Source organism: Panthera pardus, unplaced genomic scaffold (genome assembly GCF_024362965.1).
Source record: "Panthera pardus isolate Hobbes unplaced genomic scaffold, ASM2436296v1 HiC_scaffold_16, whole genome shotgun sequence".
NCBI lineage: Eukaryota > Metazoa > Chordata > Mammalia > Carnivora > Felidae > Panthera > Panthera pardus.
In genome coordinates, this window is record NW_026526721.1 from 25,985,917 (window position 1) to 26,009,375 (window position 23,459).

Consider the following 23,459-nt stretch of genomic DNA (forward strand, 5'->3'; position numbering starts at 1 on the left):
AAGCCCCGCCCCCCCTTCCCCCCCCTCCCCCCCCCCCCCCCCCCCGGCTCCTCCGCCCCCGCCCCCTAAGGCGCGCGAGCCGGTCCCGCGCGGCGCCAACCCTTTCCCGGGTCATCGCCCCTCCTCTCTTCCGGGCCGCGAGCCCCCCGCGCGACGCCTCAAGGCTGCGCTCGCTCGCGCGCGCGCGCTCTCCTGTCCGCCCGCCCTCTCAGCGCGCGCTCGGCCGCCCGACGACGCGGGAGCCACACGCTCCGGACTAGGCTAGCTGCGCTCGCTACCGCCGAGCGCCGGCCCGCTGAGGCGGCGCCCTCGGTTCCCCGCCCGGAGACGGTCGGGGTCGCCAAATCTGCGGCCCCAGGGCGGCGGCGGTAAGGAGACCGGGACGGGGGAGGCGGACATGGTGGAGCCGAGGGCGCCGGGAGGAGGGTGGTCCCGGCGACCAGAGGCCACGTCGAAGGCTCGCGGCGGGCGGCGCGCCAGGGAAGGGGGAGGAGTGTGGGATCGAACCGGATTGCATCGGCCCTGCTCGGCAAGAAGGAAGGACTGTGGACCGAGGGGGGCGGCCCGAGAGGGTTTCCGCACGACCCTCGGCGGGTTGGGGACGGAGGAGACGCCGCCTCGAGGCTCCTGCCACGTTTCCACCGCGCGTTACCCTCCGCTCGGGGTGGGCGACAGCCTTGCTCCTTCCCACCACCCTTCCGCGTCCGTGCGTTTTCCCAAGCCGGGGACCCGGCTTGCTGTCCGGGGGGTCGCGCCTGAGGGGAGCGCCGTCCTGGAACCCAGGGCCCCCCGGAGGCTGGAACCTGGCCGGCGGCCGCGGACCGCCGGGCGAACGGGAAGACGCACCCCGCGAGGCTGTTTGCGGGGGAGGAGGGGAATGGGGCTCCAGGGCCCTTCCCCCGCTTAACTCGGGGAAAACCGCGATTGCAGAAGTTGGACGCGCTCGCAGGCCGTTCTTTCCAGAGTGGGTGGAGATGTTTGATGCCTACTCACCTAGCACTCTTAAAACCCAAGCGTGAGTGCTTAGCAGCAGGTTTTTGATGGCTTAAAAAGTCCGAGTCCCGGCCCCGTGGGAAATCCTGTCTCTCCTCCTCGCCCGGAGCCCGCTTTGTAACGCCGCGGAGGCTGGTCAAGGGCTCCTCACCCCTACGGCCGGGATCCCCGCTTCCTCAACCTTGGGAATGTCTATCAGGAATATTTGTTTCTAGAAACGGTTGCGATTAGCCTTTCGTTACAACACAAGGAAAAGTGCAAAGTTATAAACTCCTGGAAGGCTGAGCTTGGTTTTCCTTTGGATTTTGTGCACGCCGCTGTGAGCGGAGGAGCCTGTGGAACAAAGTAGAACTTGAGCCGCCGCCGCGGTGACTACGTCCCAGGATGACGTCACCGTGCGATATTTAAAATGGGAGCTTTTCGCTCGCGGTGTGGGTGGAGGAATTGCGGCTACTTAAGACGCCTTTGGTCTTACTGGACCTGCTTGCTTCCAGTTTCTCCTTCTCTGACTTTATAACTACCTCGTTTACCTTTTGGTACTCCCAGAATTCTAACTGGTGGGAGTGGGTTAATTTTTCTGCTATTCCAGGCATCATTCCTTCAAACCGAAAAAAAAAAAAAAGTAATTCCATATGACTCATCCTGTGTTACAACCAATAGCAACCACTAAGTGGTTCTTTCCTTCCTTTTTTTTTTTTTTATTTTTGATAGGAAACAGAACAAAACAAAAATGAGAACAAAACCCTGAACTCAGATATGTAGAACATAATAGGCAAATTTAATGAATGAGAAGAATGATCTAGTTAAGGATTCAGTACTTTAGTGTGGTTCCTTGTTTTCTTTGGTGAGATGGAAGCTAACGTAGTTCCATCAACAAGCAACTTTCATCTCAAACCGTATATTAAATTGCAGTGGGCTATCTTTTCCATCATAACGCGGTGGAATATAAATACAGCCTTATGAAGTGGAAATGGCTCAACATTTTTTTAGGAGTACGCCTCACAGCAGTTGCAGAAGGCAGAGATTGTGTGTACCTGCAAGCTCTTATATGCAACCTAGTACCTGTTGTCTGGTAGCTGGCATTCTGTGGTTCCAGGAGAAAGGTTTGGGTGTCTTCCCATCCAGGATCAGAGTGGGTATGGCTGCCAGCACACTTCTCAGATAACTAGAATTTCTTTCACAGTGAGATCCCTTGTTTGAATTTGCACAAGGAGTAAAGGAATCTCATTATGAAGAGGGATTTTAAGAGGTGTGAGAAAACAAACGTGTGAGAACACAAAAACTATCAGTTGGCTAGTTGGTTTTTATACTAAATATAGCAGACGCTGTATGTCTTTAATAATTGGCTCTGGAAAGGGTGATACTGCTTGGTAAATGCAGCATGTGAATAACTCCAAGTTACTTCCAGCAGCCAAATGAATGAGCTCATCGTGTAAAGCCAGAATATACATCGAAACAATCCCAGGACAAGGTTTTTGCCTTTATGGATTAATCAATGATAAATCAGATCTGCCATTCTTGAGGCAGTTCCAGAATGCAGCTACATCTCTGATTATTTCTTTTAGTTTGATTTTTCTGTAGATGACCCTGAATTTCTGCTCTCTTAAATATGTTTTGATAGAGCCACTATTTTTGGTCATATCTTTTAGGCAAATATATTTCTGTTCCTGAAAGAATGCTTATAATAGAAACTCATTGCTGAATTTTTTCTTTTTTTTTTTTTTTTTTTAAGGTTGCCTTTTTTTTAATTGTTTTTTTTTTTTAACGTTTATTTATTTTTGAGACAGAGAGAGACAGAGCATGAACAGGGGAAGGGCAGAGAGAGAGGGAGACACAGAATCTGAAACAGGCTCCAGGCTCTGAGCTGTCAGCACAGAACCCGACGCGGGGCTCGAACTCACGGACCGCGAGATCATGACCTGAACCGAAGTCGGCCGCCTAACCGACTGAGCCACCCAGGCGCCCCCTGAATTTTTTCTTTATGTGTAACAGCTTTGTTCAAATAGGATTCACCTAGCATACAACATACACGTTTAAAATCTACAGTTCATTAGTTTTAGTATATTCACAAAGTTGTGCAGCCATCACCACAATCAATTTAGGACATTTTCTTCACCCTACAAGGAAACCCTGTACTCACTGACATCTCTCCTCCTTTCCCCTATCACTCCTGCCCCTAGACCACCAACCTACTTTTTGTCTATGTAGATTTGCATATTCTGGAAAACTCCTATAAATGAAGTCATACAATGTTTGGTCTCTTGTAACTGCCTTCTTTCCCTTAACACAGTGTGTTTGAGCTTCACCTGTGTTGTAGCATGTATCAGTATATCATGCCATTCTTCTTTTTGTTGCTGAATAATATTCCGTTGCATGTATATACCACATTTATTTGTCCATCAGTTGACAAATGTCCATCAGCTGGACATTTGAGTGCTTTCACTTTTTGGCTGTTAGGAATAATGCTAATATTGACACTTGTGTACACGTTTTTGTGTAGAAGTAGGTTTTCATTTCTTTTGGGTATATATAGCTATGAGTGTAGAATTGATTGGTCTTATGATAATTCTGTCTAATGTTTTTAGGAATTGCCACTGTTTTCTATAGTAGCTATACAGTGCTGGCTTTCAAAGTGGACTTGTGTTTTAAAGTTCAAATTATTTCACAAAATTTTAAACTTATGTTATTGTAGCTAAATGTTGACAAATTTAGTAAAAAGTATATACTATCTCTGATTTATTTTAGCCAACAGGAGCAATTTGGTGTGCTCTCTTTATTGAACTTCACAAAGCTAAGTGATACGGTTTTTAGATAGTATTATTATAAGGTCTTTATGGTATAAATTAGTGGTTATTTTCCCTCTTCCAGAACTGAGCCAATGAAACAGAAGATAAAAGAAGGGAAGCTGTGGAGGAGGGGTATTTTGCAGAGCTTTATCTTCCAGTTTTTATGTTCCGTTTTTTGAGAAAAACTGTTTTATCTTTGCAGGGAAAGATGAAGAACGAAATTGCTGCTGTTGTCTTCTTTTTCACAAGGCTAGTTCGAAAACATGATAAGTTGAGAAAAGAGGCAGTTGAGAGGTTTGCTGAGAAATTGACTCTTATACTTCAAGAAAAATATAAAAATCACTGGTATCCAGAAAAACCATCAAAAGGACAGGCCTACAGGTAAAGGATTAAATTGGACAGTTACATTGGACTAAGTGGAGAGGCTGATAGCACCTGAAATGAGTGCAAGGCCAGAGGACTGAGGGGGTATCCAGTCCATTTCTTTCACAGTTTATCTGCAAAATACAGAACTCTGGGGTGACTTTGGTATTTTTTTCCTTACACATTTTAAAATACAAGTATTTGTTGGTGGTGTCCCACTGTCTGGACTTGGGAGGCCAGTACTGTTGGCTTATGGGAGTTAGTCTTGTGATTGTAGTTTGGTTTCTGCTTGAGTGGATTTCTTTATGTCAGGTACTTGAGGGTTTTCACAATTCTAGAAGATCCCTAAAACCTATCCATAAATGGACACGGTAAGAGTTGAGAGAAATGAGTTTCTTTGTTTCTACAAGTGAATTACGTGTTACACATTTTTGGAAAAAATAAAAGTTTTATGGCAAAAGAGAACTGAGTAATAGACACCTAATGCATTTTGACACAAGAATAATTGCATTTATACTATGCATAATTCTTTATGGTAGAAACCACTATAACTTTTATTGATGAAGATAATTTGTTATGATCTACAACTGGTAAATACTAGCTCTGCGTTTTAAAGTCAGGTCTCACTGACCCTAAATTCTTTAGGGCTTCTGCATACCACAGTTTAACCGCTGCCTTGTCTCTGAGAGGGAAAATAACTCTCACTTGCAGCTATCTGTTGTACTCTGGTTTATAAGTTACATTTTTAGGGGCGCCTAGGTGGCTCAGTTGGTTAAGCATCTGACTTCGGCTCAGTTCATGATCTCACAGTTCATGAGTTCAAGCCCCACTTCAGACTCTGCTGACAGCTCAGAGCCTGGAGCCTGCTTCAGATTTTGTGTCTCCTTCTCTCTCTGCCCCTCCCCTGCTAGAACTTTCTCTCTCAGAAATAAGTAAACCTTAAAAAAAAAAGTTACATTTTTAGCTTAAAGAGCAGGCTCCTGCAAACATGTCCTGGCATGCTAATTCCCTGGACCACTGTATTGAGAACCTAGATTCTACTAAATGAACTCAGCTGTCAAACCGTGCCCCATTTGTGGAGGTGGCCACAAAAAAATAAAACAGTGTGACTACAGAAATTCTTTTATTTATGCATATTGCTGCCCCCATCAGCACTTCTGTGCTTTGATGTAAAAAGGACTTCATTTCATTTGCTGAGCTGTAGCAAGTGCAAGACTATTCAGGGAATCTACAAGGGAAGTGAAAATATGATTTGTTTAGTTCTCATTTCCTAGAAGCCACAGGTGAGCATGTATTCTATTGAAAAGAAAAGAATCAAATTTATTGATGTATTTTCCTCTTCATTTTATTTCCTAGTAAATTGGAAAATGTGGCGAATTAAAGTAGAAATGTGGATGTTCTATATAAAGCAGACTCAATATATTTTTTATCTTCTCGCTTGATTCTCTTAATTTTTTCTGCACATCTTCATATCTGATAGAGTGAACAGCTTTTTTAAGTTAGAGCTGTTGAGGCTTTTACACTGATGTAATTGACATTGGACAAAGACTTTTTTGGAAGTGCCAAGACAACTTTTACTATTACTGAAAAAGGAGACACTGTCAAGTAAATGCTTAAAGGTCAGACAGTGTACAGTTTCATTTCCATTAATTCTAAAAACTTGAGGAAAAAAAATTAGCTAAACAGGATTAAATTGGCATATGATCAGAAGTATCATTATTGAGTCATTTTGAAGCTGTCTTTGAAGTAGAAAACTATTAGACTTAATGGTGGGTTGTTACTATTATAAAAATGAATAGAATATAGGATTAACCAGTAAGAGTCTTGAATCCATAGAGTAGGTTGTAAGTGTTCATTTTCTTCTAAAGTGTTTATAAATTAAAATAGTTTCTCCACAGTATATACAAATAAGAGGCGTTTATAGGGCAATTTGGCAATATTATCAAGATCTGTAAAAATACTCCTACTCTTTGAACAGTAAGTCTCCTAAAAATCTCTTCCAGAAGTATAATCAGAAATGCAGATAAATATGTATGAATATGGATGTTTCTTTATAATTGCAAAAAATTGGAAATAACTGTCAACATTAAGTAAATGATAGACTATTTTTATGCAACTTTTAAAATCTTGTTTTTGAAGACTGGCTAATGGATGAGTAGTCAACAGTATAAAGAGTTTAAAAAAACAGCACAAAAATATGTAAGGTATGCAAATTTTGTTGAAGCAGAGTCTCTAAGCATCTTTATTTACATATATATTTTTTAAGCTTAGAGTCTACATCATCCTTACTGTAGATAACAAAAACACATACATCTAACATCTATCTTACCTATAACTGCTTTTGATCCTAGGGCACATGAGGCTTTTGAATCAACTTACACAGCACTACAATTTGTAAACATAGGACCATCTTAAATAAAGGAACAAATAGCATCTTACCTGCATAAAATAATTTTTTCACTCTGAATTGCTTACTTGTTAATGGTGATGTTAAGATTAGTACAGACAGAATAGGGTATTTAATAAAAGAGATTTTAGAGTCTTGTCCAGATTTGACCCTTGAATTCACCACTTTCTAGTTGTGATGTTGGGCAAAATACTCAGACTCTGCCACCTTTTTTTCTTACAGTGGGGAAGTGGTATCTAACTTACAGAATAATATGAAAATTAGAAGAATTAATACATGCGAAGCATCTAGTAAACTATCCATTTTATAGTAAACTTTGAGAAAGAATTATTTAGAAATCTGTATTCACTGTTAATGAGAATTTTTTCACTGTTCTAAATGAAAATTGAAATCAACTAATAAAATAATTTTTAAAACTTTAAATAGCATGTTTTTCTATTCATACTGTTTTATTTAATGGTATAATTACTATTTTTCAGCAAACTTGTATGTTCCATATTTTAGAACTTTGGATCTGAGGAAGAAGTGAAATGACTTAATCGGAATTCACCCAATAAATAAGTGCTGGGACTGGTACTAAAACCTGGGTTCTCATGATTGATTTCTTAGTTGTAGGCAGTAAATACTTTTATTGTACCCACCATTTCTGTTACATAATCAAAATGCTTAAATTAGTATGTATTTTTGCGTTCATCCTGGGAGCCATCTTTGAGCATTCCATTAGGTAGAGGTGGTATTTCTTAGGTTTAAAAAATGGAACAGAGGCTATATTGGTTTAAAATTTTTTTTCAAAAAAAAATTTTTTTTCAGTTATTTTGACAATTTTTTTTTTTTTATGAAAACCCTTTGGTAACAAATAAATGAGATAAGCCAATAATACTTTGGATTGTATTTTAATCTTAACTATGTGATATGAATAGTTCTGTGTCTTAGACTGATTCTGTATTTTAGAACAATGATAGGTGTTTCTTAACACTTATTATCTGGGATGTATATGCAAGGAAATGATCAAATCACAAGAATTTGAAAATATTTTAAACATTGGTTAAGGTCTTTTGTTAGTTGTGGAGATTTTGTTATATAGTAACTTGGCCTATTAATACTACCTTTAGAGCTCTAAGTAATTTCATGCAACTTTAATACTCCTTGCTCATTTCATGGACCTGTGAGATTGAGTAGTTTCTGGCTAAGATGAGGTAGAGCCAGTTCTTCAGATTTCTCTGGGCTCGCACAGAAGCCCTCCTCTTTCCACCAGGCTGAGTAGTCTTGTTGATGCTTCCTCTTTGCCTTTAGTTCGCATTTATTATCTACTTAGGATACATATGCTCCAGCATTCTCCGCCAGGGTTTGTTTGTTTTAAATTCACATTGGCAAATACTAGTAATATAATGAAGTTTATGATTAAGATTCAATTAAAGCTATTAACATTATTCTACTTTGTTGTAGATGCATTCGTGTCAATAAGTTTCAGAGAGTTGATCCTGATGTCCTGAAAGCCTGTGAGAACAGCTGCATCTTGTACAGTGATCTAGGCTTGCCAAAGGAACTCACTCTGTGGGTGGATCCATGTGAGGTGTGCTGTCGGTAAGTTCTTGAGTGTGCCAGCTGAGAGGATTACCATGCTAGAACTGATTTTATGAAATTCTCTCAGGTATTGCCTGCCTGTGTATCTTTATGGCCAGGTTTTTGCTTTCTCAGTTGTTAATTTTGTAAAGTAATCTGAAGGTGAAGGGCTGGTTACATTCCTGTTTTACAGCTAAAGAAACTTACAGCTTAAACTTACTTACAGCTAAAAACTTGGGGCACCTGGGTGGCTCAGTTGGTTAGGCATCCGACTTTTGCTCAGGTCATGATCTTGCAGTCTGTGAGTTCAGTCCCCGTGTTGGGCTCTGTACTGACAGCTCAGAGCCTGGAGCCTGTTTCGGATTCTGTATCTCCCTCTCTCTGCACCTCCCCTGCTCACGCTGTCTCTCTCAAAAAAGTAGGTAAAGATTAAAAAAAAAAAAATTTAAGAAACTTAAAAACTGATTGGGCAGGGTTTTTATGGTTCTACCAAGAAGTTTATTATACACCAAAAAGCAGAATTTAGATAGCTAGACTCCTATAGGTCAATTATTTTCTTTCATTGGTGGTGTGCATGTCTTTCCTGTCTTCAGATAAGAAAATAATTCCAAATAGTACTGGATAATAACTTTTGGTTGGGGTGCCTGGGTGGCTCAGTTGGTTAAGCTTGGTTTTGGCTCAGGTCATGATCTCACGGTTCATGAGTTCGAACCCTGCATCCGGCTGTGTGCTGGCAGCACGGTGTCTGCTTGGGATTCTCTCTAACTCACTCTCTCTCTCTCTCTCTCTCTCTGCCCTCCCCTCCCTCTCTCTCCAAATAAATAAATAAACATTTAAAAAGTAATAATAATAACTGGGGCGGGGGGGTTCTGTTTGTTTCTACTCTTGCCTCCCTCTCTCTTTTTGGTTTTTAAGTGACCAAGTAATATTTTCATGGTTTTGTTTTTATAACGGAGATTATTTCTACTCTTCTAATGAGCAGAATTATACATAGGTGAGTGTTAGGTATGATATTTAATTGAATTCCATTCATTCTAAAAGCATTTATTGTGGACCAGGCATTCTTAGTTTTGGGGTTTTAAAAAAATGAAAGTAGCATTCTGCTATCAGGTTGTTCAAAGTGTAATAAGGGAGAAGAAAGAACAAGCAGATTACAACAGGGTGATTTATACTATAATAGATATATGTATAAAATGCAGGAGTTGGTGGCACAAAGAGAACGTTACTGCCTCTGCTGGGCAGTACTCTGCTGAGTGATATGTGAGCTGGGTGGAGAAGGATGCAGTTGACTAGGTGACAAAGTGGGAAGGACATTTCCATGCAGGAAGAAAATAGGATGAGTAAATTCTTGGAATCCCTGTGAGTGATTTCCTACAGCTGTTCCTTTAAGGTGTTTCTCTTTGGTTTTAAGTGCACTTCACCTGTTGACTATAGTAGAGATACTTTTTGATGCAACCATAATATATTCCAAAGGTGGACTATGGAATTTGATCTGATCTTCAACAATAAAAGTAAAGATGATGACATGTCATGCCAAAAATACATGGTAATTCTTCCACCAAATTATTCTGGACCACAATGGCGTTATTTGGTAAAAGCTGCTGTTATCAGCTTATTCTGTGGGAAACTTAGGTACTAGATTCTTCAACACTTCTTCTCAGAAAAAAGGAGAGCAAGACATCTCAAGTTGTGGTCCAAGAAGGTCAAACATTTTTAGATTCTGGGACTAATTAAGGACTCCTTAAGCCAAGGTGAGACTTTATAGACTTTGGCCACTGAACCCCTGCTGAGGACCTTAGTATACAAGAAATAGTTAGCACAAAGTGACTATATTGAATTGCTTACTTTTTTATTAGGCCTGCACTTAGATCCTGACTCTTATTTAACACACAGTTTTTTTAGTTGGTTACATAGGTTTTCAGCCATAAAAATTATAAGCAGTGTTGGAAAGGGGCTTTTTCATGTAGTTATAAAACTACCAAAAAAAAAAAATACCATGTAGTCTTAATGTGGAGACAGGAGCAAAAAAGCTAAAGAGTTGGCACAAATGTATTATCACCCAATCAAATAATGAGTATTATTTAATATAATGATCCTGAGTCATTAGGGAAATGTTTCTATGTCCAAAGATGTGTTTAAGAATTTGGATAATTGTAGGGACTCCTGGCTGGCTCAGTCAGTTAAGCATCTGACCTCAGCTTCGGTCATGATCTTGAGGTTTATGAGTTCGAGCCCCGCATTAGGCTCTGTATTCACAGCTCAAAGCTTGGAGCTTGCTTCAGATTCTGTGTCTCCCTCTCCCTGCCCCTCCCCTGCTTGTGCTCTCCCTGCCCCTCAAATAAATATTTTTAAAAATTTTAAAAAAAGGTTGGATAATTGTATAAACATTTTGGACATATTTATTTGAAATGACTTAACTAAATCTTGGCACCTGAAGATGAAAACTCTAAATAGCTATTCTACTTAGGTGGATACTTCATTGCTTAATAATGCCAGATAATGAAAAATTATTGTTCCTTCATGTTATTAATATAAGAAAATCTTTGCATTCAGTAGCTTTATAATAATTTTACATACAAGTAAAATTTTGCCAACAATTGACTGTGATGTGATATTTTTTCACAGCTAATAGAAGTTACCCTCAAGGGCACCTGGGTGGCTTGGTAGGTTAAGCGTCCAACTCTTGGTTTCGGCTCAGGTCATGATCTCACAGTTTTGTGGGTTCAAGCCCCATGATGTGCTCTGCGCTAGCAGCACAGAACCTGCTTGGGATTTTCTCTCTCTGCCCCTCTCTATTTCTGTCAAAATAAATAAATAACAACAACAAAAAGAAATCATCTTCATTATGTGATAACAGAACTCCAAAAAGAAAGATGTGCTAGTGATTGAGTAGAGGTGATTGCTCTAAGTTAATAGAGGAGATTGCAATATTGATTAGTACTTTGGGACCAAAACTATAGAGATAAACATTCTGAAAATTAAAGCTGATCTAGCAGTTATATAATAGAACAAATATCTGAGTCATTAATAATAACTCATTGGTACACTAGAGACTAAAGTTATGAAAAAATTGAAATGCACTCAAAAAGAACATTTTTCATAGTATGACTGAGTTATTCCATCAGTATAAAATATTGGAAGTGTGCAAGGAGTGTTGATGTAGTTAAAAGGTTATTGTTTAATGAACTATGTGAGGAGATACAAAATAGATAATGGATCCTTCCTACAAAGAGAATGCCTGCGAATGGGTGGCAGCTTTATTATCCACTCAACATTCTATACCTTTTTTTTTTTTTTTAGAATTTCTATTATCCTTTTCCTGATCTAGAGCATTAGACACTATTAATGTTTCAAATTAACTAAATGGACTTAATATTTAGCAGCATGTGGTTGAAAAATGGAAAGTTTAAAAGTTGTCCGTTACTAATTGTAAGGCATTAACTGCACACTCTAATGTTAAAATAATCAACAGCTTCACTTAATATGAGAACCCTCATACCCAAAATACTACAGAGGGAGAGATGCAGAACCTAATTGAACTAGCTGATCCTTCATTAGATGTCTGCCCTTGATTTAGGTTTCAGTTTCTACAGAGGCAGGGATTTTTCTCAAATTGCCTGCCTTTCTGTTTTACTTGAATTTTGACTCCATTAATGGGCAAAAACTGAAGGTTGGCCTAAGCCCCTTGTTAATATTGCTGACATTATTAACATGAATTAAGCTTTGTATTGAAATGTGTTAAGTCTTTAATATATGGGCAGGACGGAGAGGTAAATTTCCATTGCTAAAACTATATTATAGTTTTAAACTTGAAATTATAGTACAGGAATTCTGTGTTGTGAAAAATTTGCCCAGCTTCTCAGGCATCTTATACCAGAGAATCACTAGCTGAAAACCAACCAGTACCCAGTCAGCTCTCAGCTTTCTTGCCTAACAGACAGAAAACCAAGGCCTAGACATGTTAAATGACTTGCCCCTTGTTACAGAGCTAGTTAGTGGAAGAGCCAGAACCAGAAACATGTTCAGTGCTCTTTCCACCATCTAGCAACTCTTTTTATGAAGTAAACTGGAAAAGAATAGAAAAGGAAGTTATGTCCCATATTAGGTAGCATTTATGGCCCCCTTTCAGCCTGTGTGAGAATGGAAGACAGCACAGCTATCTAAAGAAATAGAACTCACCTGTGAGACTGCATGATTTCTGTAAAACTTTCAAAGGCTTTATTGCAGTTTGGCCTTTTACTTATTGTACATATCCTGATTCAGAAATAATTTGAGATAAGGGTTATCTCAAAATGAAATTAATTTACATAGTTAAAATAAACCCTGTTTTTCTGTCAAGGTTGTTTTTGTTTTTTTAAGCTTAAAATCACTTTGTCTTTCTAACTTTAATCATATGTTGTATAAGAACTGCTTAACAATCCCATTTCCTTTGTCCTTAACACTTACTAGAAATAGTTTCATAGTGTATATGCTGTATAGTCTGTGTAAATAAATTTGTGGGTTTCTCCTGTGCTCCACATAAAAACTACTGGTTTTACTATTCTTTATGTTATTTTCCCTCATTGCAGAATTTATTTTCCTTTTCTTTTTTCTATTTTTTTTTTTTTAACATTTATTTATTTTTGAGAGACACAGAACAAGACAGAGCACAAGCAGGGGAGGCACAGAGAGAGGGAGACACAGAATCCAAAGCAGGCTCCAGGCTCCGAGCTACCAGTACAGAACCCCATGCAGGGCTCAAACCCACAAACTGTGAGATCATGACCTGAGCCAAAGTTGGATGCTTTAACTGACTGAACTGCCCATGCGCCCCCCCTCCCGCCTTTTTTTTAGTAATCAACAGCCAAAGTTACATATGCCAATTATTTTTCTTAGCTCAAGGCTTTAAAAATATTTTGGCAGAATTAAAAGGCTCATTTTACTTTTTTCAAAAAATTAAGATGAGAAGTTTTCCTGGTAAGCAATATAATTCAAGCAAAACCCCTTTATTTTCCTCAACAGTAGTGTTTGTTTTCCAGTTGTCTCAGTTCTCATTTTTGTCAGTGTGGATATAGGCAACTCAGACCCTCTTTTAATTTAATAATGGTAAAGTAAATCTCAAAGGAAATGTCCAGTTGATTTGTGACTTGAATCACTAGTATCTATATTATAGTAGTCAGCTAAAAATACATTAGAAAATCTTACTATATAAGCCAGGTTAATGGTACATACAAAAATGTCATCAAAACAGTGAATTTCTCATAGATATTTTAAACAACTATTTTTGTTAGGAGGCAGTGGGAAAGAAAATTGAAGAGAATAGAATCACTTATTATTTGCACGTAAGTAGGCCAGAAGTAGAAAATCATGGCCGACCTGTTGGCCTGTAGGTGGGTTACGTAGGGTTAAGTTCTGGGAGTGTTCCTTCTTTGCTTTGGACCGATGGCATGTCCAAGCCTGTTTAATTGTTTTTATGGACAGTTTCTTGCTTTTGTTGATAGTGCTTCAAGGTGTGTGAATTTGTTTTTTTAATTTTTAGGTATGGAGAGAAAAACAATGCATTCATTGTTGCCAGCTTTGAAAATGAGGATGAGAACAAGGATGAAATCTCCAAGAAAGTTACTAGGGCCCTTGATAAAGTTACCTCTGATTATCATTCAGGATCCTCTTCTTCAGATGAAGAAACAAGTAAGGAAGTAGAAGTGAAACCCAATTCGGTGACTACAACCCCAAGTCCTGTGTACCAGGTAACCATGAATCAGCTCTCTATTAAAGGTCATGAGCAGGGCTTGCCATGTCATTCCAGGTAGTCCTGCTCATGTTTGGGGTTTCTGATTTGAGATTTTGAATCCCGGTTCTTGCTTTTGTGCACTAAAGGAAGCTGCTCCTCTGAGATGTAAGTAGACATCCTGAGTCACTTTATCAAGGGTCTGCTTTACTACTACTCAATAAGTAGGATAAAAACATTCTATTTATTTATTTTTTAGGATGAATATATATTTTTAATTTTAACAATATATTCATAAACATTTATGTATTTTTAAATTTTAATTTGATTTTTTAAATTTAATATATATATATACTTAATTTTTGACTTGAGAGAGCAAGCGAACGGGGGGAGAGGGGCAGAAGGAGAGACTGAGAATCTTAAGCCAGCTCCTCATCCAGTGCAGAGCCCAACTCAGGGCTGGATCTCACAACTTTGAAATCATGACCTGAGCCAAAATCGAGAGTTGAACACTCAACTAGCTGAGCCACCCAGGAGCTCTTAGAATAAGTATATTTTAAAAGGTGTGTCAAAGAGAGGCCCCTGGGTGGTTCAGTTGATTAAGTTTCTGACTCTCTGTTTCAGCTCAGGTCATGAATTCGTAGTCTGTGAGTTTGAGCCCCACATCGGGCTCTACACTGACAGCTCAGAGTCTGCTTCAGGTTCTCTGTCTTTCTCTCTCTCTTTGCCCCTCCCCTGCTCTTGCTTGCACTCTCGCTCACTCTCTCAAAAATAAACAAACATTTAAAAAAATGTGGCAAAGAATAGAAAAAAACTGTGGTGATAAAACATTCCTGATATTTTAAAAATCCTTATTGTATTAAAAAATAGGTATTCATTTTTTGTAGCCTTCAGCACTTCTGATTAATACCATTGGGTTTAACTTTATTCTCCCCACGATTAAAGAGAAACTTCACTGAATAATACAGGAGTTAATTTTTCACTCAAGTCAAAACAATATCTCCTTTACTTACAACAGTGGAAGAGTTACATAGCTACCAGGCACGCACTTACAAATTTGTCCACTTATTTATTATTTATACCCCACACACCAAAGAACGTTTAACATACTTTTAAAAATTCTTGGAGTGCCTGGGTGGCTCAGTAGGTCCAACTATTGATTTTGGCTGAGGTCATGGCCCCATATCAGGCTCTGCACTGGGCATGGAGCCTGCTTAGGATTCTCTCTGTCCCTCTCCTGCTCACAGGCACTCCCTCTCTGAATGAATGAATGAATGAATGAATGAATGAAATATATATATTACATATATATAAATATATATAAGCAGTTCAGTAGGGAAAGTCTTCAAGAACTGGTACTAAAACAACTGGATGGTCTATATGGAAAAAAATGAACCTAACTGCTATTTAATCTACTTAATATACTCTTAATATACACACATATATGTATACATATATATATACACACACACTTTTAATACAATAATAGTCTTCAACAGAAAAGATAAGTCAAAAAATGTTAGGAAATCTATTCAGTTGAGCCTTATTTGTACTTTTTTCCTATTTTGAGGGTTGTTTTTTTAAGTTTTTTAATCTATTTTGAGAGACAGAATGAGCTGGGGAGGGACAGAGAGAGAGTGGGGACAAAGGATCCGAAGCAGGCTCTGTGGTGACAGCAGAGAGCCCGATGAAGGGCTCAAATTCATTAACCATGAGACCATAACCTGAGCCAAAATCGGACACTTAACAACTGAGCCACCCAGGCACCCCTGAGTTTATTTAAAAATGTACCTATTTTTATTAATTTCACCTTATTAATTAGACGTGATGAAACATATCCAACATATGGAGTGTAGGATTTGGGCTACAATGAGAATTTCAGCCTAATGAGTAAGAAATTAGTGTTTTAAGTATGAGAAACTAAATCTTTACATTCACCATACATTTATATAATGAACATACTTTCAGTATACCTTAGTCTTTTATTTCTCTGGGGTTTTGTTTTGTTTTGTTTTGTTTTTTCAGTTGTTGAATTATCCTTCCTAGGCTTGTGAGGGAAATTAGGTCTGATGATTATCATATTTTTAGGGATATATCTATATATGCATATTGTAAGATAACATGCACTTTTAAAAAACAACTTAAAGCAGTGTAAAAGAGTATGTATGATATATTCTCCAAATTACTGTTGTTAAATTGCCTGGAATTCATTCACACATGGCAATTTTCATATTCAGAATTTTATTGTTACTCAACAAAGCAAGAAAGTAAGTCTTAAATTGAACTGATTGCTGCAGATTTTTTACAAGTAAATTGACCTTTAATTTTTAGATTTTCCTTTTAAATTAAATTGTATTTATTTCTCCCCATGTTAAGAAACTTTTAGGGTAAAATTAAACAAAGGCATGGAAATTGAAGTGTCTTTTGTGTGCTTTTAAAATAAAATATTTTTCCTTGACAATTTTTCATAACAGAGAAGCTTGACTGTTATAATCTATTGTGTAGAAAGCTGGTGCAAGTGACCCACTTTAATCTTTTCTTCCTATTCACTTTTTCATCTTGAACCTGGTACTGCTGAAAGGTTTTAAAAGGGGAGTTTTCAAAGTAAAGATAAAAAGTTCCTAGGTTAGGATCTTTTTTCTCTTAGAAGTCCATTTTTTGAAAGATACCCCAGGAAATTACTAATTAAGAAGTCAAGATTATATGGGGTACCTGGGTGGTTTTAGGTGGTTGAGCGTCCAACTTTGGCTTAGGTCATGATCTCACAGTCTGTGAGTTCGAGGCCCACGTCAGGCTCTGTGCTATCAGCTCAGCCTCGAGCCTGCCTCAGATTCTGTATCTCCTCTCTCTGCCCCCTCCCCTGCTCATGCTGGGTCTCTGTCTCAAAAACAAATAAACATTAAAAAAAATTTTGTGTGTGTGAAGAAGTGAAAATACTTTCATTTCTCCCCAAATTGATCTATAGATTCAAGGTCAGTGTCAATCAAAATCCCTACAAGCCTTTTTCTAGAAAGTGACAAATTGATTCTAAAATTTATAAAAAGGAGAATAAAGTTAGAGGCCTTACACTAATATAAAGCCATTGGTGCCTGAGTGGCTTAGTCAGTTAAGCATCCGACGCTTGATTTCAGCTCAGGTCATGATCTGGTCCATGGGATCAAGCCCTGCATAAGGTTCTGTGCTGACGGTGAGACTGCTTATGGTTCTCTCCCTTCCCTGTCTCTCAAGGTAAATAAATAAACTTAAAAAAAAAAAAAAAAAGACAGTGTAGATTTAAAGATACACAAATATATATTTTTTTTTTAATTTTTTTTTCAACGTTTTTTATTTATTTTTGGGACAGAGAGAGACAGAGCATGAACGGGGGAGGGGCAGAGAGAGAGGGAGACACAGAATCGGAAACAGGCTCCAGGCTCCGAGCCATCAGCCCAGAGCCTGACGCGGGGCTCGAACTCACGGACTGCGAGATCGTGACCTGGCTGAAGTCGGACGCTTAACCGACTGCGCCACCCAGGCGCCCCGATACACACATATATTAATGGAACAAAATAGAGACTCCAGAAATAGACTTACATATGTTCAGTCTTTTTTTTTTATTACTAAAGTATCAAAGCCGTTCAATAGGGGAAAGTCTTCAAGAACATGTACTAAACCAATTGGTTAGTCTATTTACGGAAAGAAATGAACCTAACTACTATCTGACATGATACACACAAAAAAATTAATTTGAGATAGATCATAGACCCAAACATAAAAGCTAACTAACTCTGACACTTTTAGAAGAAAATACAAAAAGGTATCTTTATTATTTGGGATAAGCAAAGATTTCTCCCAAGGGATATAAAAAACACAAGAAAAGAACTTGATAAATTTGACTTCACCAAAATTAAAAATCTTTACTCATCAAGACAAGCCATTAAGAAAATTAATAGGCAAAGCATAGACTGGGACAAAATATTCTCAGTACATACATCAAAGGACTTGTTTCCAGAATATACTTTGTAAATCATTCCTATAAATCAATAATAAGAGACAAATGACCCAATTAAAAATAATGGACAGAAGATGAGAGTAAACACTGTACAAAAGAAGTTATATAAATGTCCAGTAAACACATGAAAAGGTGCTTAACCTTATTTATCATCTGGGAAATGCAAATTAAAACCACAATGAAACACTGCTTCCAGAATGGCTGAAATTAAAGTCTAACGCCACCAACTGTTGGCAAAGATGTGAAGTAGCTAGTCATAAACTGTTGGTGAGAGTATAATGTGGTACAACAACTTTGGAAACTCTGGAACTTGTTAAATATGCATCTACCCTATTACCCAACAATTATACTCTTAAGTATTTAGAGAAATGAAAATATTTACAAAGCCATGTATTACAATGTTTATAGCAGCTTTTTTCATAATAGTAAAATGGAAAACAACCCAAATGTCCATTAACAAGTGAATGGAAGAAAAATTGTGAGGTATTCACAAAATAGAATAATGGTCAACAATAAAACAGGAAGAACTAATAATACTAGACACAATATGGAAGGACCCCAAAAACATTTGGTTGAGCAAAAGAATTTTGCCATACACAAAGAATACATGCTGGCTGATTTTTATTAAAGTTCACAGACGGAAAACTCTGGTGATGGAAATCAGAACAGTGGTTGCCTGTGGTGTATTAGGATTAACTAGAAAGGGTAATGTAAGCTCCAGAATTTTGTCGTCTTTCTGACAGTTTTAAAACCTTACCAGCACCCCAGTGTAAAAAGAAATGAAAACATTGTATTTTTCTGTTTGTTTTATAGGCCAATTATTTGAACTCTAAATTCTGCCTTATTTCCCCATTATTATATATAATCAAGAATTAACTGTACTGGGGTGCCTGTGTGACTCAGTCAGTTAAGCATCCAACTTTGGCTCAGGTCATGATTTTGCGGTTCACAAGTTCAAGCCCTGTGTCGGGCTCTATGCTAACAGTTCAGAGCCTGGAGCCTGCTTTTCTGACTCTGTCTCCCTCTCTCTGCCCCTCCCCTGTTAGTACTCTGTCTCTCTCTCTCAAAAATAAATAAAAACGTTAAAAAATTTTTATTAAAAAAGGAATTAACTGTACTAAGGTTTTTCATTGAAGCATTATTGTATTTGTTGTGCATTGTTTTTTAATAGTAAAACATTGAAAACAGCCTAAATGTTCTATCAGCAGGACACCAGTTAATTTAGTTATGGCATAGTCATTGCATTACATCTAGCTGTAAAATAATGAAAAAGGACGTTATGTATTGATATGAATGTCTTTTAAAATGTGTGTATAGATGTATGCCTAACTATTATATACATGGATTAATTCTAAGGGTATACACAAAAAAAAAAAATAGTGTAAGTTGCCTCTAAAGGGTAATTGGGTAGCCAGTAATCAGATAAAGAGGGACTTTCCATGTATATGCTTTTATACCTTTTGTATTTTCTATCACATGAATGTAATTGTATACAGACTATAAGTTTTAAAATACCTGTACTAAGAGGAACAGATTAGAAATCAGAGAATTCAGGGGCACCTGGGTGGCTCAGTTGGTTAAGCATCCCACTCCTGATTTCGGCTCAGTCATGATCCCATGATTTGTGGATTCAAGCCCCTCATCTGATCAGTGCAGAGCCTTCTGGGGATTCTCTCTTCCCCGTGTGCTCTCTTTCTCTTCCTCTCACTTTCTTTCTCTCTTCTCTTCTCCCTCAAAAAGAATAAACATTTTAAAAAGAAAACTCAGAAACACATAGTCACAAGGTACAGCATTCTTAGCAGGGGTGTACAAAATTGCTGATAACTTTTTGAGTAATGTGGACTTGATGTCCCATTTGACTTAGGGGATAATCTAAGACTGTAGTTCCAAAACACAAACTGGCTGCGTCAGAATCACCTGAAGTGCGGTCAGAGTACCTGGCCTCTATTCCTAAAAGATTGTTATTCAGTTAGACCAGGACTAGGGCATAAATATATTTTGTGTTTAAAAGCTTTTTTAGGTGACTTCTTATTAAACAGCCAGCTGTGGAAACCACTGGTCTAAAACATGATGTGTCCTTTCAGGCTTCCATTCATTCTGTTTTGATCTTTCCTGCTTGTTTTAGAGTGCTGTGTTTTTTATTCATTTTCATTCATTAAGAAAACTAATCAGGGGCACCTGGGTGGCTCAGTCGGTTGGGCGGCCAACTTCAGCTCAGGTCATGATCTCACAGTTAGTGAGTACAAGCCCTGCATCGGGCTCTGTGCTGACAGCTCAGAGCCTGGAGCCTGCTTCTGATTCTGTGTCTCCCTCTCTCTCTCCACCCCTTCCCTGCTTGCTCTCTGTCTCTCTCTCTCTCAAAAATAATAAACATTAAAAAAAAAATTAAAAAAGAAAGAAAAAACTAATCAATCACCTACAATATATGAAATTTCTAACATATTTAGATCTGACCATAGGAATGTTATTTAGACCTACACTTAAGGGTAGGGTATGGGTGAGTGGTTTTGTTTTTCTTTAGTGAGTAATCTGGAAGTTCACCTAAGTTTATTACATAATGTGACTGATTTTTCCTCTGAATTAACTTACTGCTTTCTCTTTCATGCAGATTTCAGAATTGATATTCCCACCTCTTCCAATGTGGCACCCTTTGCCCAGAAAAAAGCCAGGAATGTACCGAGGGAATGGCCATCAGAATCACTACCCTCCTCCTATTCCATTTGGTTATCCAAATCAGGGAAGAAAGAATAAACCGTATCGCCCAATTCCAGTAACATGGGTACCTCCTCCTGGAATGCATTGTGACCGGAATCACTGGATTAATCCTCACATGTTAGCACCTCACTAGCTGCTTTTGATTCTGTTGGTGTCAGTGTTGAGAGAAGGTAGAATAAGCTTGACCACATATTAAAAGTTCATATTCATATAGTAGTAAAGTTAGATGGGCCAAACCGTCAAACTTATTTTTATAGAAAAGTTATTGATAATAATCTTTCTTAAAAAAATATATATGCACTTTAGATATATTGATATAGTTTGAGAAACTTTATTAAAGTTAGTCAAGTGCCTGAGTTTTTAATATTGGACTTGAGTATTTATATATTGTGCATCAACTCTGTTGGATATGAGAACACTGTAGCAGCAGACGATCTGTTCTAGCACCTTTGAGCATTTATGGAGAATATGTAAGTTATTTATACACAAGGAAATCTATTTTATGTCATTGTTTAGAAGAATTGCGTGAAATCATGTAGTTGCAAATAAAAAGTAGTTTGAGGCATGATGATGTGTGCTTCTTTTCTATGCATAAAAAAGGCAGAAATAGCAAAGGGCATATTTCACTTTAATGTGTTTAAATATTTAGCAAAGAAAAAACAAAATTTAAAGTTTTCTTAAAAAAATCAACTTTTTATTAACCATAATTTTCCCCAAGGCAACAGTATCAAAATGTGCATATAAAAGTCTAAAGTTTATTAGTAGTACTAGTGGAAAATATATATACAATAAAACCTCTTTAAACCATCAAAGTTGTGATACATAGGATTTTCCTAATCAAGAATCAAAGCCTGTATTAATTTTGACATGGTATCTGACTTATATGCCTAATGCCACTGCATAAAGCAGAAATGTTCTCACATCTCTGTTCCTTGTGCTTTTTTTCAACACATGAAAGTCTTTAATAGATGTCTGAATTAAAGCCAAATAGTACAGTACTTCAGATTCTTCAGTAGTCCCTTCATATTTATACCACTGTGATGCCATCAGTCTTGTAAGCGTACTTGAACTACAAAAAGAGAGAAAGACATATAAGAATTTGGATTTTTTTCCAAAAATTAAATTTTTTTTAAAAGATACTTTTTTTCCTGTTAACCCACATCTTTAAATGTCTAGTCATAAATTATTTGACTTAGAAAAATCAGAACTTGCTAATAAATCATTAGAAGACCTTGGCTACTCCACATATTCCTGTTGTCATTTTTTTCTGATAAATTCTATTTAAGTATAGAATGCCAGAAAAGTACCCAAATTCTAAGGATACATATCCCAAAGATTTGAAAGTATGTGGAATTTAAATTACACAATGTCAACAAGAAACTTGTTTTTAAGCCTTAGAGACATCTAGTTTTAGTATTAACTTATATACACCTTTTAATGTATTTGTAAGCCATGAACATTTTTTTCCTAAAATATATAATGAATGCCTATTCAGAGATGAGCGTATTTTTCTAAGAGTAACTGGCATCACATGAACATTAGTTTTATTTAAGTTTGAAAATGTTTTTAACTGTTCCATTCTGGGTCCTAGGAAGTTTTGTGTAATAACTACAGATAGTGTGCAATTATAAAGATGGCGGGTTTCAAGTATTTTTATCATGGAATTAGCAGAGAGCATTTGTTCTTTTAGTTTGCTCATGTTGTAGTTATGAGCTTATTGGGAAAATCAGAAGCAATAAATAGCCATACAAGAAAGGAAGTATTTTTGGGACACATCTAGTAACCAGAGCTTTCCACCGTGGATTACTGTAAAACCTAAATTTCTTACTCAGTGCTGACAGCTAAATGGCTGAGTGCCTTGGGGAAAATGCTAGTTTTACATATTCCTAATATGATATATTACCTGTAGAAGACTTTGCCCTTTGATTGACTATCCAACCTCCCACCTTATTTGAAAAGTTATTTAAAGCAAAAGAAAACTCATCAATATAGCTTTTCCAATCCATTCCTAATGAAATAAGCCATCTTTCTCTAAGCAGTTGGGTCTTAAATTCAGTCTAGTAAGCACAGGGTACAAAAATTTGTCAAACTTTTTGAATGGTTTTTAGGACTCTAGGAGTCGTAACATCTCTGTGTCTCAGACAATTTGGACTGTTCTAATGAAGACAATATGGCTGCATAATTTCAGTTTGAAAGCCTTTTTTGGGCTGTTTCAAACAGTGGTTTGTGACAAACACATCTTTTTGGTAAGTTCTATTACATCAGTACTAAAGTACTTATTTCTGGTTTTTTAATGTGATATTTATGTCAAAGCATTTATGTTGACTTCTCAACTATCACTGTCAAAGTGATTTCTTATTTGCTGAGTGGAAAGAAGCAAAACTTAAACACTACCATGTACACTGACCTTGCCAGAGAAGACATTCTATCCATTTTACAGATAACAGTAAGTTCAAAAAAAATTTTAGGGATCTATGTGCCAGTAGTTTATTTAATCCTCATAATAACCCCATGAGGTAGGTACCATTATTACCAATTTAGATAAGGACTCTCAGAGAAGTTAAAAAATGCCCAAGATAACAGCTAAGAAATGAAGCCCTGACTTTAACCAGTCTGGGTTTTGCAAAGCCCGTGTGGTTCATGGTGCCTTGGTTCAGTTCATTATAACTCTGTGAGAAGTTTCGGTATCAAGCCAACATGTGAAAAAAGGGACAGATGTAAAGATTAGATTAAGCAAATGAGAAGACATTTAAATTATCTGTTGATTAATAAAACCTTGACAGAGTTCCTTTTTACAAACCACTAACTTGATAGACATTTTATTTGCTTGAACTGTAAATCAGATTGCAATAGGAGGAGATACAGCCCACTTGACAGGATTGAGATGACAAAGCTAAGTGTATCAATGATTGGTCCCGGGGAAAGATCACACAC

At 37.6% G+C, this 23,459-nt stretch overlaps 2 protein-coding genes across 2 annotated transcripts in view; one reads left to right on the top strand and one right to left on the bottom strand.

The window, feature by feature from the left end:
• The first annotated feature begins 139 nt into the window (after positions 1-139).
• On the top strand, positions 140-21,090 carry BTG3 (BTG anti-proliferation factor 3). Its single transcript, XM_019467769.2, has 5 exons — positions 140-368; positions 3,982-4,160; positions 7,996-8,133; positions 13,631-13,838; positions 20,419-21,090. Exons 2-5 carry the CDS (start codon positions 3,988-3,990, stop codon positions 20,656-20,658), a joined length of 759 nt encoding a protein of 252 aa, XP_019323314.2. The 5' UTR covers positions 140-368; positions 3,982-3,987; the 3' UTR covers positions 20,659-21,090.
• Positions 21,091-21,197: 107 nt separating this feature from the next.
• Positions 21,198-23,459, bottom strand: part of CXADR (CXADR Ig-like cell adhesion molecule) — a 56,502-nt gene continuing 54,240 nt past the window's right edge. The window contains exon 8 of the mRNA XM_019467763.2: positions 21,198-21,594. Within this exon, the coding sequence (XP_019323308.1) occupies positions 21,553-21,594 (42 nt within the window). The 3' untranslated portion in view covers positions 21,198-21,552. The remainder of the gene's footprint in view (positions 21,595-23,459) is intronic.